The following is an 18815-nucleotide window of genomic DNA, read 5'->3' as shown; positions in this document are numbered from 1 at the left end:
TAGTGCAGAATTTCCCTGTATAGTTTTGTAGCACTTCCATAGACTGGCCAGCAATTGCTTTAAAAGAAAATCATCCCCATGCTTCAGGAACCACACCCAAAGTTCCCTCTTTGAGAATATCATTACCTTTTGTCCATCTAGCAAGGTGGCAGGCTCCGTGCCTCTTCTGTGCCATACTCCCATTCTCTGAATGCCTCTTTTCACTAATGATAGTATTTGCCCAAGTCACAACAGTCCTGAGCTCCTGCTCAGAATTAATCAGTTAGCCCACACAGTAGAGTTGTGTGGCAGAGGGAGACCCATAAGTAAAGTAGGAAGCCATTCTGGTGGTGCTCCATCCAGAAGGAGGGATCTAATTGCTTCTGACCCAGGTTGGTCATGAGGGGGCACATAAATCCAATCTGTCAAACTCATTTCCTTTGGAAACTTCCTCCCTTGCAAATTGTCATGGGCTGTGATAGGAATTCATCTCTATGAGTTGTGGTCCAAATAACTCATCTGAACTCCCTAAAAAAAACTGGGGGGGAGGCCATGCAGTTTCCCTTTGTCAACTCTAATAAAGTTAGTTAACTATAACAATAAATCTTCACATAGCTCCCTGAGCCCATGAAACTCCACTTCAGAGAGCCTCTTGGCATTGGCTCTACCCCTCAGGAGTCTTTGCTCCATTAACTCATCAGGTGTGTCTGATCTCCTGCAGCTACTAATCCAACAACAAAGAATGGGATTCCTGGCAAGTCCTCCTAGTAGATGGAGCTCCAATGTGCATGATCCTTGGCTGCCCCCTGCTCTCTCGGGGCAAAGAATCACCTTTCTCCCAGGAACAGTAATGACAATTTGGGGGCTACTCACTATCGGAAGTTCTCCAGTGTCCTCACCTTTGTTCTTGTGTCGTGGTTCTCATTTTAGTAGATGTAACAGAATTACATCCTCTGGGTCAGAGAAGATATAAGGAGTTCCTGTCTGAAGCCTTCCAGTCCCCACCCTCATCTGGAGTAATCATTTCATTTTCATCACCACCCAGTTCTGTTGGTTGCTCTTAGGCATTCATTGATTGATCCCTAGAAGCTGACATCTCAATCTCTAATTACAGAATATGCTGAGCCAGTTCACTTGCAGTCTTATGCTCGTGGCTTGACTTCTGTAGGGTGGTTAACTACCCCCAGGGAATGAATGCTGGATTTTGGTGTTTTCTTTGCACTCCTAGGCAGTCTTGTCCAGCACCTGCTAAGCAAAGGCTCCATGTGATTGGAAGCCTGATCCTTGCATCATTGATAGAACCCCTCATATGTGAAACAAAGGTCCCTTGAGACTCGATACCACTTTCCACTATTGACCATTTAATCACAACTCAACCGCAGGATAGCCACAAGGTCATACCATTTTATCCCAGTCACCAGCTATACCAAATGTCAAGGTGGGGCCTAATGCCAGTACCACATCCAGGTTTTGATTTTGGGATGAAATGAGGCAATCACAACTCATTGAACAGTTAACAAAAGGTTTATTTTGCCCTAACACAGCAAGAATATATAATAAAGACACTGTGGCACTTAGCTTCTATAGATATGTGCTCTTGTCTCCGTATGGAAACATATCTGGTCAGCAGGGCAGGATGTGGTGATTCGAATATCTACCAAATTGGAGAGTCCCCAGCTTCATCAGAATGGGACGTTTTATTCACTAAAGTAACTGGAAAGCTGTGTCCAGCGAGGTAGGCGCCAACCAGGTACTGGGTACAGCCTTTTAGGAAAAACAAATCCTCCTGCATTTCTGTTTCCTAAAGAGGGGGAACTCTAATGCATATTAGTCCCCTTCTACCTTCTTTCCAGAGGTGGGGAATATGACTGTGGCACACTGCATGCAGTGTTGATTAGTTTTGTGGCACTGCTTTCTCCCCACCTCCCTTTTTTTTCTTGTTAAAAAGGATAGCTTTCTGATGAAGAATAGAAAAGGGATTATGTTGTTAAATAAAGTGATATAAAAGCAAAAGACAGGCAATTTTTAAATTAATCATTGGGCATATGTGTGTATATATACATAGCAGCTAGGTAGTATAGTGGTTAGAGCACTGGGCCTGGACTTAGGAAGACCTAAATTCAAATCCTGTTTGCTTCAATTTCTTCATCTGTAAAATGAGCTAGAGAAGGAAATGGCAAGCCATTCCAGTATCTTTGCCAAGAAAACCCTAACAGGGTCATAAAGAGTTGGATATGACAACAAAATATGTGTGTGTATTATATATACTACATATTCATGAATATATACATATATAGGCATGCAAAAAAGGTGAAGGAATATGGGTAGGAAGATCTCCTTTTACCTGTGTAGGAGGAAAAAGGAAGGTGCCTATCTTTCTGGAATAGTAGAGGAATTTTGTGTATGAAATATCATATGTGTTGTCAGACTCTGTTTATGTTTGGGATGGTTTTACTTAACTGTTCTTCGTTGTTGTAAGTGAAATTTTTCTAGGAGTAGAGCAATGGGGAATTATGTGCAGAAATAAATAAATAGTAGTATATTTAAAATACACACACATATGCAAGAAATAAGAGCTGTACCCAGAGATAAAGAGGAAATTCTAGTTTTGCTTTATTTACACACCCCAAAATCCAACCTGTCCACAATTTAAAATCAATTAATGAGTGAATGAGAGCGTGTGTGTGTGTGTGTGTGTGTGTGTGTGTGTGTGTATGGAGATGGGGACTGGATCTGTGATTTCACTGGTATTCTGAGAATACCAGATGAGAAATGAGGAAACTCCTACCAAAGGAGATTGGCTCTTTCTTTACAACTTCAGGGTCTGAGAGCTTCCTAAAGACCCTGAGAAGCTAACTGACTTGCTCAGGGTCACATAGCCGGTATATATCATATGGGAAGAATTGAACAAAGGTCTTCCTGTCTCTCAGGCCAAGTCGATTATGCCACATATCCTCTTTCTCCTTGTGTTTGTATACACACGCCCAAGACACCTACACTCATACCCACATACATAGAAACATACATACATATATACATATACATTTGGGCCAGCTAGGTGGCACAGTGGATAGAGTGCTGGGCCTGGAGTCAGGAGAACCAGCTTTCAAATCTGGCCTTAGATACTTCCTAGCTGTGTGACCCTGGCAAGTCACTTAATCCTGTTTGCCTCAGTTCTTCATCTGTAAAATGAGCTGGAGAAGGAAATGACAAATCACTCCAGTATCTTTGCCAAGAAAACCCTAAATGGGGTCATGAAGAGTTAGCCACGATTAAAACAACTGAACACCACCAACACATGTGACTATCTGTCTACATTGTGTATGTATATATTTGCATTCATGAGCATATGCACATACATAATGATTCTTTATGTTTGCATTTTGTTCATTTTTGCTTCCAAAGAAGTCAGAGTACTAGTGTTGTAGTCATGAATCAACCTTCTAAGTCAATTTCTTCTCATGGATGTCCCCTGAGAGACTGGCAGACACATTGGTGTATTGATCAGAATAGAGTAGATGTTCATCTTAATCTTTTTGTTCCTGATTAAAATCAATGAACATACATTAAGCACCTGAAAACAAAAAAACACAGTCTAGTGCAGTAGAAAGAGTACTAGGTTTGTGTGTGGGACAAAAGACCACCTACCCAAATTTGAATCAGAGTCTTGACAAGAATTGCAAAAAAGAAAGTTGCTTTATTGGCTTTCTCGAGAAAGGACTCCCCTGTGTCGCCCAAAATGGCGTCAGCCAGAGAGTGCAAGAGTGCTTTGTTCAAAATAGGTTTATATAGATCCTAGTGCAATAGCCCATCCTAACCCACCCCCCTTTGGCCCATTGGCTGAGCCTCAGGTGCACAATCTATTCAAGTAAATCTTCCCCAGCAAGGAGGAGAACGAAGGAGTACAGTAACTGCAACAGGTTCCCCTTTTGGGGCCTTATGACTTCAGTCTACTACCCAAGGTCACGTAGCTAGAGGATGAGATAAACAGAATACACTATAGTTCAGGAATTTCTGCTTACACAACTAAAGAAAAGAGAAAGGGGGGGGCGGGAATCATGTCCTGAGGGGTCTTCACTGATACTGGTACCCACATACCACTCAGTTTAGAATCAGAGACTTGGGTCTGAATCCTGGCTCTGTCACTTATTTCCTTTCTGACACTGGGCAAACCACATGATCACATACCTGTCGATTTCTTTATATGTAAAAGGAGAAGGTTGGATTAGATCAGTGATGGATCAAATGGAACCAGATCCTAGATGGCATATTGATTTAAATTAACATAATCTACATTATATTGTTGCAGTCTAAGGGTGTTGGGAATTAAAGAATAACAGGAAGGCAGTGAGGGCAGAAGGGGAGCTAGCCCAATAAGCCCTTCAGATACAACAGATTATTCATGAAGAGACCAGAGAAATCAAGATCTGCAATCTACAGCTGTAAATTGCCCCAAGCACATAAGTTATTATCATTTCTGTACTTCCCCGCTAAGTTTTTGTAAATGTGTTTCCATTATCCCCCATTAGTGGAAGAGTATGACACCAAGTTTATGTGTGGACTGATGAGGATGGGAGTGAAATCCCAAAAAGGAAAAATCCTGAACTTTCCCATGTGGCCAAATCTCTGGCATTTGCCTGAGGCTATAATCCCATCAACTGGCCTTTCTTTGTAGCTACTCCCAATTCTGTTATCCTTAACCTAGCCTAGCCCTCCCTATGGCCCCTGGCCATTTCCCACATTTAATCCTAGCTCCGCTCCCTTGTCCAGGTCCCAGGAGTCCTGTTCACCCCAGCTTACTGGCCACTCCCATTCAGATCTTCCTTAGACCCCCTTCTCCAGTCACCCCAAACTACTTGGCTACTCCTAGATCCCTCCCACAGTTTTTCTGTCTATAAGGTTCATCTTGTCTCCATTAAGATGCTCAGATTCCTAAAATCTAGCCACTGCTCAGATTCTTGGAATCTAGCTAATACTTGTAGACTCCTAGATTCCTCAAGAGTCTGGCAATATGTAGATCTTTAATAAACCTTATTTTTGGCTGAAAAAAGGCTTAGGCCGAATTCTTTTGGGCAGGACCCGTGTGTCATGATCTCGGGGTCCCAGGACCCCTTAACCTCTAGACCTCATCATGGACTATAATGTTTTTTATTATTACTGAATTTGCATTAGGTTGAATAACTATGAAGTTATAATAATATCTGCTATTGCCTTATCATTTAGTACATATTTTATGTTTCAGAACTAATGGTATCATGAGACTGATTTTGTGTAAATGAGAAACTCACTGGTGAGGAATCAGGAACTATAGTGGCAAATAGTAAAAGTATATTTTCCACCTAACCCCCACAGTGTTTGAATCATAAGCACCATGATGCTAGTCCATCTCTGGGAACTCTAGACCTGCTAATTAAGCTAGGGTAAGTGAGGAGAAATTCAGAGTATGGGTCACACCCAGGCAGCACTACAAGAGGAATGCACTTCCATTCTCCCAGTTGTCTTCTGCTGGTGTCTTTTCACAAAACTCTTACTGCTTTCTTTCCTGGTCCTGTCGCCTGCTTTCTGCTGGTTATGTCACTGCCTCTAATGGCATCAGATCCTTCTTGTGACTCTTCTTTCTCTAATCAGACAAAACTCATTCAATCCTACTTTCAGTTATAAAACCAACAACCTTTAATCTTCCTATAGTTGCAAATATTTATTTGATTTGCTGATTTACAGATTTTAACCACTCTAAAAGCAGTTGCTTGTAAATTAGCTGGGAGGAATACAATCTGTTGTCTCAGTCATTTTTCGACCTTAACAGTGCTTCTCATTTCTATCTGGTCCTCCTAATGGCCTGTACCACTCACATTTGGTTTTATTTTTAATTTTTAAATGATTTTTAATCAATGTCTTTTGGTTTTGCTTCACTTAAATTTCCTGTTTCCCTCTCTTCTCTGTGAGAGAACCATCCTTTATCATAATGAATTTCTTATTTTAATGGAAAAACTATTTTCTTCAAAGTTGTATTTTAAAATAGGGGGTTTTTGCACGTGGTTATTTTTCTGTCCCTCTCAGTACACACTCTGTTCATCTTCAAAAGAGGCAGTACATTACATCTTTTGCAAGTTGATTTAATCCTTTTTCTTTACACAATTCATTTTCTGCCCTCAAAGTTCCCCCCCCCTTTCAAGAAACAAACTGTTTATGAACCAAAGGTCTAGTAACTTGCATACAGAAACAGAGAATTTGGGTGGAGATATAGATTTGGGTAGTAGAGAAGAATATTTACATATACATACACACTCACACCAGGCAGTTAGGAGTGTAGTATTGGAGTTTAGGTGAGAGATTAGAGCTATTTGTACTTATTTATAAATCATCTGTATAGAGATGATAACTGAACCCTTGGAAATAGATGAAGTCTCAAAGAGAAGAGAAAAGGGCTCACAAAGGGTGCTTATTTCTCAACTTTTCTCAGACCTGTTATTCAGAACATTTGGGTCTTACCATTTAAAATAATTTCTATATTTTATATCATATAGGCAATCTTTACCTTTCATTGAATAGAATGTGAAACTAGTTATCTGATCATTTGGTGGAAGAGAATAATATAGGGGAGCAGTTTTCAGGAATTATTCAAGGATTGCCGCATTTTAGTATCTTCCTGCTTTGTTCATTTGAGTTCTGACTATATAGGCTGGGTATTTGGAAAGCTAAGAAAGGAAAGCTTTTCTGTGGATTAGCGTCTTAGAGGCTTGCATAACCTATCCTATCTTCTGTTGTCTGACGTTTTATACCAGCTGCATAGTGTCCTTTAGTGTTTCATTTTTCTTTTTTTACATTGTTCCAAAAATGTAATATTCTTCATTTAACAAAGGATATTAGGATATGATTTTTTGGTCTTCAGAACACTTGGATCATTAGTATGGGATGGAATCTTTATGAAGAAACTTCTTTGTAAAAAGTAGTATATATAAGATATGTTTCCTTAAATTTTGTGAATTTTTATATCCTAATAGCTTAACATCAAATTCTTGAGTATCTCTACTGTCAATTGGACCGAACCTCTTGGCCTGTGGAGGCTGGAACCAGACAGAGCAGGCAAGAACAACTATGCAGACACTAAGACAGAAGTTTATTTTCTGTAGTGAGGGAAACGACTTGCAAGCAAGGAGGGCAACTGGACACATTTGCCAGGCCCCTCCCATGGAGGAACCCAAGGCAATACGGGCAAATCTCAATACTTATGATGAGGTCTAGAGGTTTAGGGGTGCTAGGACCCCGAGATCACAACACGCAGGTCCTGCCTGAAAGAATTCAACCCAAGCCTTCTTTCAGTCAAAGACAAGGTTTATTAAAGATCTGCCATATTAGCCAGACTACTAAGGAATCTGAGCATTTGTGAGCTATTGTAAAAATCTGAGTGGTGGCTAGATTATATGAATCTGAGCATCTTAATGGAGACAAGATGGACCTTATATACAGAAAGACTATGGGAGGGATCTAGGAATGGCCAAGTAGTCTGCGGGGACTGTGAGGTAATAGAATTCCAGGGACCTGGACCATGTGGCCAAGGGAGAGTGGAGGCTAGCTAGGATTAAGGGTGGGAAGTGGGGGCCATAGGGAGGTAAGACAATAGAGGGCTAGGCTAGGTTAAGGGTAACAGAATTGGGAGATTGGGCGTAGCCACAATGAAAGGCCAGTTGATGGGACTATAGTCTCATGCAAAAACCAGAGATTTGGCCATGTGGGAAAGTCCAAGGTTTTTCCTTTCTGGGATCCAGATCCCAACCCCCTCATTCCCCCCTCAAACAAATGGGACCCAGATTCTTTTGGTCTAAAGAGTGAAGGTCTTGGCTTCTGAAACTGCGTCCTGCTGGCAAGGGGCATAGAGCTGTCTCTGCCTCAAAGGGGTCCCAAAGAGGAGGTTGACTGGATCTGAGCATAGGCTGCATCCAGGGAACAATGGGGGGACATTGGCTGGTACCCACTGTTTGCTACCAACTGTAGGTGAATGGGCTGTAGTCTGGAAGAGACAAATTTGATAAAAAAGACTGCAGGGCCCAAGTGACAGGATAAAACATCCTTGGCTCTGTTTGGACTCAGATAATTCAGTTTTCCAACCATGCCATATCAAATCCACCTCATAGCCAGGGAATAGCCAGGTGGGTAACATTCTTTTTCAAAAGAACATAATGGGGAAACTGAGCCAGGAGGATCTCATATTAGACTGAGGCTAAAATTGTCCTCTCAGCTTTTTCCCAGAGCTGACTTCCCACCAGGATCACATTCTCTCAGAGTAGCTTGTGGCATTTCTCAGATAGTGGATTATTGATTTATTGATGAATTATTATGGTTCATTAGACAACTCAAAATCATGAGCTTTTTTACCTCAAAAACTTTTCCAAAATTTATATTTCAAATTTAAATTTATCCTGGTATAAAAAGTCAATTGTTAGAGATTATTTCTATATCCTTGCAAATTCTCAGCAAGACAAAACCCAAACAAGCTTTCTGGCAAGTTTACACATTAAAACAATAACCAACAATAGCCAAATTATTTTACTGGAAACCAAATTATGAAAAGTTGCTTGACATAATTCCCTGATGCTAAACAATTAGCTCAGCTTTCTCCCATACTTCTCTGGGAATATGGGGAGGTCTGGTGCAGAGAGGGAAAAGGGAGATGGGAGGCTTAACTAGAGAAGATTGGCTCCCCAAATTCACCATCAGGTCCCTTCCCAACAAAGGGGCGGGGCAAGAGGAGAGCATCAGGAGGGAGTATTCAGACAGATCTTCGGGGAGGGAGTATGTCTGGAGATATCCCTTAGTTTTCCCTTCAGTGCCCATGACCGAACAGGTAGAGGGGTGGATAGGGCCAGAATAATTGGTTAAAACAGAGAACATAGCCATGGTAAAATGGGTAACCATACCTCTGACCTCTATTTTTGCCCAGGGTTTGATGAGAGAGATGGAGAAAGTGGGAGTGCTACCAAGCTCCAGGCTCCCATCATACCCAGTCTTGAGAAGACTGGAAGATGGGGTACTGGGGGGCGACTCCACCACTTTTCCAACCTCAGGGCCAATCCTTCCTCCAGTGTCCCTCCTGGTCACATCTTGGGCATGGTCCCAGAGGCGTTGGTCATGGGGGCTCCCTCTGGGGGGGTGTCCTGGAGGGCATTCCTTGGACCAGTGTGGCCCTCACTGCCTGAGTGGACAGGCTTCCTCGAGGGGGCACCCTGGAAGGGCATTCCTTGGACCAGTGGGCCTCCTTGTGGCATTGAAAGCAGGTTTTCCCACTGCCAGAGTTGCCAAGAGCACCCTTGAGTCTTTTCCTGGCCATGACAGCAGCCTAAAACTGAGCATGTTCTCTGTCTCTAGCCCTTTCCCTTCTTTTTCTTTCCTCTGCTGCTACTAAGTCTGTGTTGTTAAAAACTCCAAAGACTGTCTCCAGTAATTGGGCCTGAAGTGTTTGGGGTTCCATTGCCAATTTCTGCATTTTCCTCTTAATATCTGGGGCAGATTGACTAATGAAATAGTCAATCTTTCTATAGAGTCGGGATCTAAATTTGTATACTTTTTAATAGCATCTACTAGCCTGTCTTGGAAAAGGGCAGGGTTTTCCTTTTCTCCCTGAGTAATTTCCTTAATTTTTTGAAAATTTACTTGCTTTTGAAATGCAGTTCTTAGGCCTTCTAGCAGGCAAATTACCATATAGTCTCTCTTTCCCCTATCCTCACTCTTTTGATAATCTCATCCTGGGTCAGTAGTGGGAACAGCAGCTGTTCCTGGGGGGTATTTTGTTGGGTCATTGCTAGCCAAATGGTCTCCAAATTTTTGGGCTTGTTCCCAGATTGTCCTCTTCTCCTCAGTGGTACAACAGGTGGAGAAGAGGATATGCAAATCACCCCAAGAAAGCTCGAATTATAGGGACACATCCCTAAAGCCCTCTACCTTAGTGGAATCTTCTGAGTATTGCCCTAGTTTCTCTCTGACCTAAATGAGGTCTGAAATGGAGAAAGGAACATGCACCCTAATTGTCCCATTAACTGAAACAGGAACTTCCCTTTGGGGAAAAAGCCCTGAAGACACTATGGGAACTGGGGCTAGGGAGGAAGGGAGATCGGAAGTCCCACTTCTTTTGAGTGAAGGACTGGGGAATGCTGAACTGGTTGGACTGGACTGCAAAGCCAGGGGATCTGGCTGGCAAGGGGAAAAATCAACTGACACTGGAGGAGGGGGAGGGGTCAGGCCAGATACCACCAAGACTGGGAGAAATGGAGGTTAGGATACGTGAAAGGTGAACAAGGCAGGATATGAAGGGAGGTGGGCTAGAGGAAAAGGGAAGGTAAACCAGGGGAAGGAGAGGGGGGCATGGGAAACAGGGGTAGCCAGGGTAGAATGGGATGGAGATAGGAGCTGGGGAGGTGGTGTTAACAGAGGATGGGAATGATGAGGTCTAGAGGTTAGGGGTCCTGGAATCCCAAAATCATGACACCCGGGTCCTGCCTGAAAGAATTTGACCCAAGCCTTCTTGCAGCCAAAAACACGGTTTATTGAATATTCTCCATATTAGCTAGACTCTTAAGGAATCTGAGCATCTGTGAGTTATTATAAAAATCTGAGTGGTGACTAGATTATATGAATCTGAGCATCTTAATGGAGACAAGATGGACCTTATATACAGAAAGACTATGGGAGGGATCTAGGAGTGGCCAAGTAGTCTGCAGGGACTGTGAGGTAATAGAATGCCAGGGACCTGGACCATGTGGCCAAGGGAGAATGGAGCCTAGCTAAGATTAAGGGTGGGAAGTGGGGTCCCTAGGGAGGTAAATGGAGGGTGAGGCTAGGTACAATGAAAGGCCAGTTGATAGGATTATAGCCTCAGGCAAATGCCAGAGATTTGGCCATCTGGGAAAGTCCAAGGTTTTTCCTTTCTGGGATCCAGATCCCAACCCCATCACTTATACCAGTGACTACACGGTGAACTGTAACCTTGACAGAGACGGGTAACAGCAACAGTGGGACAAGTTGATTCATAGCCAGGCTTGTCTGAGCTCAGAGAATACCTGGTGCTGGTCAAAGCAGTACAATGATTATGTAAAACAATTCTGGGATTTTGCTGTGGCTGTGATCATCCAGAGGGTGAGTACAGAGGGTTGTTGATTAGGGCATAGCTTGCTTGCTGGACCTTAGCTCTGGAAAACAGGGTGTCTCCTAATAATATCTTGACACTACCATGAGTCCATGAATATTTTTGTTTTGGTTGGAACAGAAGAAAAGTACTATAGGCATGTGGGATGTTGCTGAAATAACTTACAACCCATTTTTTTCCGTACTTCCTCAGGCATCAGTTCCTGCCCAGAGATCATTATAGTTTCATCTTGCCCATCAAGTAAGACTGACACACCAATTAATCAGAATGTAGATGATGAGGCTCAGGGAATAAATGGAAGAGCACCAATTAACGTGTCCCCATATTCAGCTGCAAGTCCAAAGCCACAAGGTAAGTTCACATGGGTTGAACTTTGGTTAGGTAATTTTGTTTTGGGGTCTGAACTTATTACTCCATTAATGTGGGTAACTCCTAGTGAAGAAACTCCCTCTACTCATGTAAACTGGAAGCTTATATACAACTTATGGTCTTTTTTTTTTTTAGTAGATTGTATTTTATTTTTTCCCAATTACATGTAAAGACAATTTTTAACATTCATTTTTTTATAAAAAATTGACTTCCAAATTTTCTCCCTCCCTCCCCCTTCCATAAGACTGTAAGCAGTTTGATACAGGTTTTGTATATATATACACACACACACATATATGCCGTCATGTTAAACATATGTCCATGTTAGTCATGTTGTGAAAGAAGAAACAGAATAAAAGGGGAAAAGAAAACATGAAAAAAATAAAGTGAAAATAGTATGCTTCAGTCTGTATTCAGACTTCATCAAGTTCTTTCTCTGGATGTGGATAGCATTTTCCATCATGAATCTTTTAGACTTGTCTTGGATTGTATTGCTGAGAAGAACTAAATCATAATTGATCATTGTGTAGTGTTACTGATACCATTACAATGGTCTCCTGGTTCTGCTCACTTCACATTATGTCGTTGCATGTAAGTCCAGATTTTTCTGCAGTCATCCTGCTTGTCGTTTCTTACAGCACAATAGTGTTCCATTACAATCATAGACCACAACATGTTCAGCCATTCCCCAGATGATGGACGTCCACTCAATTTCCATTTCTTTGCTACCACAAAAAGAGCTGCTGTCAATATTTTTGTACATGCAGGTTCTTTTCCCTTTTTTATGGTCTTTTTGGAATATAGACCAATAGTGGTGTGTATTGCTGGATCAGAAGGTATACACAGTTTGATTGCTCCTTCAGTCTAATTTCAAATTGTTCTCTAGAATGGTTGGATCAGTTCATAACTCCACCAGCAATGTATTAGTGTCCCAAATTTCTCGTATCTTCTCCAGCATTCATCATTTGCCTTTTTTGTCATATTGGCCAATCTGATAGGTGTGGGGTTGTACCTCAGAGTTGTTTTCATAAGCATCTCTCAGTGATTTAGAGCATTTTTTCATGGCTATAGATAGCTTAGATTACTTCAGTTGAAAATTGCCTGTTCATATCCTTTGGCCATTTATCAGTTGGAGAATGACTAGTATTCTTATAAATATGACTCAGTTCTCCATATATTTGAGACATGAGAGCTTTTATCAGAGATACTTGCTGTAAAAATTGTTTCCCAACTTTCTATTTTCCTTCTAATCTTGTTTGCATTGTTGTTGTTGTTGTTTTGGTGCAAAACCTTCGCTGGCCCTGAAGTCAGGAGGACCTGAGTTCAAATCTGGCCTCAGACCAAACACTTGACATTTACTAGCTGTGTGATCCTGGGCAAGTCACTTAACCCCAACTGCCAAAAAAAAAAAAAAAAATTAGTCATTTTATGTTTTGTAATGCTCTCTGTCTCTTGGTCATAAATTCTTCATAGATATGAAAGGTAAATTATTCCTTGATCTCCTAATTTGCTTATGGTACCACCCTGTATGTCTAAATTATGTAATCATTGTGACCTTATCTTGGTACGGGGTGTAAGATGTACAACTTAATAGTCTTAAATAGCTGACTGAGGCACTAAAACTAAGTCGCACAGCCAATATCTGTTAGACTTAAACCTTGGTCTTCCTAACTCCGAGGCTAGTTCTCCATTATACCATACTGCCAAGGTAGATTTACTTGGTAAAAAGAGGTAGAAGCACTGCTACAGAAATGATGTTCATTAAACTGTAAAGTAGTTTTGCAAGTACTTTGTAAGGTAGGAGAGAGATGTTGTCTGTATTTAGCATGTATTCGTTTTTGTGTTACAGAGTTGTGATTTGCAAGCCCTTAGGTGGTCTGCAAAACTGATCGTTCTGATAAAGTTTAAATGTGCCTGTTAGACCATCTATTAACTTTCTGTAGAGTATATAGACATTTTGTTGTCATTATTTCATGGAGAGAAAGAGAGAGAGAGTGTCTTAGATTAATCTCTAGTACCTTGTAGCTTCAAGTACAAATAATGCTAAGAAGTACAAAATTAATTTTGGTTTAAATATTTAGAATTTGAGGGGAAGAGGGTGGCAAGAAAGTAGTTAATTCTTTTGAAACTATGCCACAGAAATAAAACTGGCTTTGTTTAGTTTACTCTTTGTAAGAAAATATTTTTATTTCTAGTCAGTGTTGATCATCAAAGAGTGCATTCTTTGCACTCTTTTGCATCACTGTTCATTCTCAAATTTTCTTGATAGTATTAAAAAAATCAATTTCTGATTATTTTGCTTTGGATTTACTCTTATTTTTCTCCTAACACTTTAAAGGCAAATAAAACAGTCAATAATAAGATCAATTAATATTATAATGTTATATTAATAGCTAATTGTTCATTTGTGATATACCTTTTTCTTTTCATTTTTCTTTTCATTTCTCTTAAAACCCAACTCCTTGAAAAGGTCAGTCAGCCTCTGAAGGGCATGGCTGAGTGATGAGATTTTCAAGGCTCTTAGGTTGGGCTAGACATCCCACAAAATCTGAGAGACCTAATTTCTGTTTTAGAATATAAACAAAATCCAGTCTAGTTGAACCTTTGCCTGAAGGAAGAACCCCCATCTTTGATCCCCTCCCTTAGAGAGTAGGGCAATCCAGCTCAAGAAGGAGAAAACTAGCTGGAGAGGTCTGTATGGAAATGGCTTCCCCTGCCCAGGTGCCTTGAGGCTGCTGAGCCTCATGATCTAGTGACTTTGTCAACAGAAGAAGCTGAAGAAGTTTAGCCCACATCTTCATTAAATGTGTACCAATCAGGGTTGGTTTTCACTTGTCAAGGGAGTTCCCTTTCAGAAGAGATTTAATGCATTCCAGTATCTCCCTTGGTAATTTTGGTTACTGAGAGAAACCACCGACCATCAATTTATTGATTGCCAGCTAGCTTAATTAATAAATTAATTATTAATTACCCAGAAATGCTGTCTCTTAGGGTTTTCTTTCATCTCAATAATTGGTTACATTTTTCAAAATTTTATAATTTAAAGGTCTCTGGAAGGAAGGTTTAAAATAGAATACTCTCAGTTGTGAGAATTATTCATCTATTTTCTTTTTTTTTTCATTTAATATTTTATATTTTCCCAATTACGTGTAAAAACAATTTTTAATCTTCTTTTTTTAGTTTTGAGTTCCAAATTCTCTCCCTCCATATTAGTCACATTGTAAAAGAAAATACCCTACCTCCCAAAATTTAAAAAAAAAGTTTAAAAAAGTATTTTTCAATCTATATTCATATTCCATTAGTTCTTTTTCTGAAAGTGGATAGCAGTTTCATCATTAGTCCTTCAGAATTTCTTGGATTGCTGTATTGCTGAAAATTGCTAAGTCATTCACAGCTAATCATTGTACAACATTGTTGTTTCTGTGTATATTGTTCTGGCTTTGCTCATTTCACTTTGCAGCAGTTCATGTATGTCTTTCCAGGTTTTTTTGAGTGCACGTTAATCATCATTTCTTAGTTGCACAATAGTATTCCATCACAATCATACACCACAACTTATTTGGCCATTCCGCAGTTGATGGGTATCCCCTCAATTTCCAATTCTTTGCCATGACAAAATGAGCTGCTATAAATCTTTTTTATATATAGGACCATTTTCTTTCTTTCTTTTTTTTTTAATCTCTTTGGAATACAAACTTAGTAGTGGTATTGCTGGGTCAGAGGGTTTACATGGTTTTATAGCCCTTTGGGCATAGTTTCAAATTGCTCTCCAGAACAATTGGATTGGTTCATAGTTCCATCAACAATACATGAGTGTCCCAGTTTTCCCACATCCCTTCCAACATTTGTCATTTTCCTTTTCTGTCATATTAATCAATCTGATCAGTCATCTTGATGTGTGCTTGCCACTGGACCCAGGTGGCTCTGGAACAGAGAGTGAGGCTAGTGACTTTGCACAGCCCTGCCTCACTTAAATCCAGTTTACTTGCAAGTCAAGACATCACCTTCATGATGTCATTGATCCCCTTTGAGAACAAAGGACAAACAACAAGTCAATTTGATAGATGTAGGATGGTACCTCAGACTTCTTTTAATTTGCATTTCTTTAATGATAGTGATTTAGAGCATTTTTTCGTATGACTATAGATAGCTTTGATGTCTTTGTCTGAAAACTGCTTGTTAAGGCCTTTGACCCCTGTCTGCTATTATTTAAATGCAAAATACAAAGTAATTTAATATGATTTGAGGGATTGGACATTAGTAACTAGAGAAATTTGGAAAGGCCTCTTGTAGGAGGTGGCATTTGAACTGATCTTTGAAGGAAACTAGGGATTCTAATGTTATGGAAGCATGGCCAAAAGTTGCAGGGGATATACATTTGTATGGATTTCTTCGATATATAGTGTTACAAGACCTGCGGTCTTTTAGTGTTGCCACTGCTAGGTCATGTGTGATTCTATTCTCTGCCATATTTAAATTGTTTTTTTCTTGTTGCTTGTAATATTTTGTCCTTGAACTGTGGGTTTCAGAATTTGACCATGATATGCCTTAGGTTTTCCTTGTAGAATCTCTTTCAGGTGGTGATCAGTGGATTTTTTCTATTTCCACTTTCCCCTCTTGTTCTGATGCTTCAGGACAGTTTTCTTTAATTATTTCTCTTATTGTTGTATCAAGATTCTTTTTTAGATCATAGCTTTCAGGTAGTCTAATTATTCTTATTCTTATGTTTTCTCTTGATCTGTTCTCCAGATCAGTTGTTTTTCTTATGAAATGTTCCATATTCTCTTTTATTTTTCATTCTTTATATTTTGTTTTATTATTTTTTGGTCTCTTATAACTTTGCTGGCTTCCCCTTGCACAATTCTAATTTTCAGAGAATCCCTTTCTTCCTTAAGATTCTGGATCTCCTCTTCTAATTGGTTGACTTTCTTTTCATAATCTTCTTGTTTTTCTTGAATTTTTTTTTTTAATTTTTCCTTGTCTTTTTTAAGTTCTTCTATGAATTCTTTTTGGGTAGGTGACCATTTGACATTATGCTTTGGGGTAGGGAAGGCTTTTTTTTGCTTCAGTATCTTCCTCTTAAGACAAATCCCAGTCTTCTGTTTCCATAGTAACTTTCTGTGGTTGGATTCTTTCTCCTTTGCCTGTTAATTTTTTAAAAATCTGTAACAGCTTATTTTTGTAATCACCTCTGGTCCTGGGATATGGAGAACGGTGCCTCTGCCTTTAGATCTTCCTTCAGTTCTCCCCTCTAGCCTGGAACCTAAATCAAGAACTTTGCTCTCCTGTAAGTGCCCACAGCCAGTGGTGTCCCTGCTCCACTGCTTCTGTACTCACTGGGTGTGTACTGGTTCCTTCTCACCCAGAGCCACGTCTCCTCGTGTCAGCACAGCTGGGTCTGGTATTCCTTATCAGCAGAGGTTCTGTTGATCTTTCCCTGCTCAGGGCCAGCACTTCCCACACTGTCCAGGAGGTGAAAGTTCCTGTGGCTGGCGCGGAGGCAGCCTCCCAACCCAGGTAACCCCAGAGCTCGCTGGCTTGCTCTTTCAGCAGAACTATCCTAGAGGTATTTACTCTTCACAGGGATCAAACCTGTGTCCTAGGATTTTTCTTCAGATCTTCTGTGATTGTTCGGTTTTACTGCTCTATGTTCACCCTGAGTCGCTATTTTATCTTCTTTGTGGGGGAAATCTGGAGAACTTGGAATTTTCTGATCCACTGCAGCATCTTCCCAGAATCCCCCCTCTTAAGCACATTTTTATTTAAAGTTAAAATAGGAGAGTTTTAGATTGAAAATTATGTTTAAGCTTAGATATGGATTTGAATCTAAGATTTAACTCTAAAACAGTTTTTGTTCAGCACGAGTAATTATTGCTCATTTCAAAAAGACCTCTAAGTTTTTAGAAAATAATGGTTCATTTCATGCCAAATCTTGCTAGTCAATTCAAAAAAATAAATCATTACATAAAAACTTTTCTTTTGCTTAGAAGTTTTTTATATATCAACTGATTTCCTGTCGCATTAGAAGCATCCCCAAATAACTGCCTGAACTGTTAAAACTGATAAATTATTTTTTTCTTTTTCAGGCTTTGATCTAAAAGAGAACCACATTTCAAAGCTATGTTCTATTAAAGTTCATGTAGTATCATTTGTCGAACTTTTCTCCTCATCATTTAAGGAATTTTCATATATTTTAAAGAGCAAGTCATTGGAATTGAACAATATATGTATATACATATATGTCTTATGCCAAATATAAAATGCATTTTATTCTTAAAGCATTCTACTCATTGAAATTTTAATATGGAGTTTATTGAAAGTATAATCAAATTAAATTTTAGTTTTCCTTTACGGTGGCGACCTATAATAATTAAAACTCACCAATAATCCTTAAACCTAACCTGGCCATTTAATTTCTTACATAAGAAGTAAAAAGATGATGCTATGGTGTGAAAAGAGGCACAGTGCTGTAGGGGAAAGAGCACCCCGGGTGTAATCAGAAAACACATGTTCATATTCTTGGTCTAACACTAGCTATATGGACAAGTCTTCATGTATAAAATAGGAATAATAATGCTTATAGTACCTACCTCAGAGTTTTTGTGAATAAATGCTATACAAATAAGAACTGATAGTATGACAATCCTTTAGCTTAAATTATGATTTAGTAAACTTCATTTTTTCTTTTCTTTCTTTTTTTGTGTTTACTATCTGAAATGATATATAACCATGGAGTTATAAATGCTAGCAGTTGTAAGGTAAAAGGATAATCTACAAATTGGCAATAATAAAATACATTTTATCATAATAAGATAATATCTAGCATTTATTAAGGTTTGCAAAATTCTTTACAAATTTTATCTCATTTTATCCTCACAACAGACTTGGGAGGTAGGTATAGAATCCCTGTTTTACAGGTGAGAAAACTGAAACTGAGATAGGTTAAGTGACTATATCTCCAGCAACTCATATGAAAGAGAGTTTATGTTTATTCTTCTGGGCCTCAGAGGGAAAAATTAGGTGAAGTTAGCAAAAGCTTCATAAAGGCAGATTTAGGCTTGGCATGCTAAAAATAATTGCAAACAATTACGGCTATCCCAAAGCGAAATGGGGGTGGAATGGGTGGCAAGGTGCCTTTGGAGATATTAGGTTCTTCTTGACTGGAAGTCTTAAAACAAATCCTCATTAAACATTTGTTGAGAATTTTGTAAAGGGGATTCTTGTTCAAGTAGAGTTGTTGCATCTTAGGTCTCATCCTGCTTAAGAATCTTTGAACAGAAGCAACTATGCAACACAGTTGTCAAATTCTCCCTCAGACACTTACTAG

The 18815-nt window shown here is 39.7% G+C and overlaps 1 protein-coding gene across 1 annotated transcript in view; it reads left to right on the top strand.

Moving 5' to 3' along the window:
- The window catches only part of FGD4 (FYVE, RhoGEF and PH domain containing 4), a 249356-nt gene that overhangs the window by 98973 nt on the left and 131568 nt on the right, over window positions 1–18815 (top strand). Inside the window, exon 2 of the mRNA XM_027844267.1 lies at window positions 11312–11470. Coding sequence (XP_027700068.1) covers window positions 11312–11470 — 159 coding nt within the window. The remainder of the gene's footprint in view (window positions 1–11311; window positions 11471–18815) is intronic.

This window comes from Vombatus ursinus, unplaced genomic scaffold (assembly GCF_900497805.2).
Source record: "Vombatus ursinus unplaced genomic scaffold, bare-nosed wombat genome assembly UNPS02014941.1, whole genome shotgun sequence".
Lineage (NCBI taxonomy): Eukaryota > Metazoa > Chordata > Mammalia > Diprotodontia > Vombatidae > Vombatus > Vombatus ursinus.
This window is presented reverse-complemented; position numbering and strand designations above follow the sequence as displayed.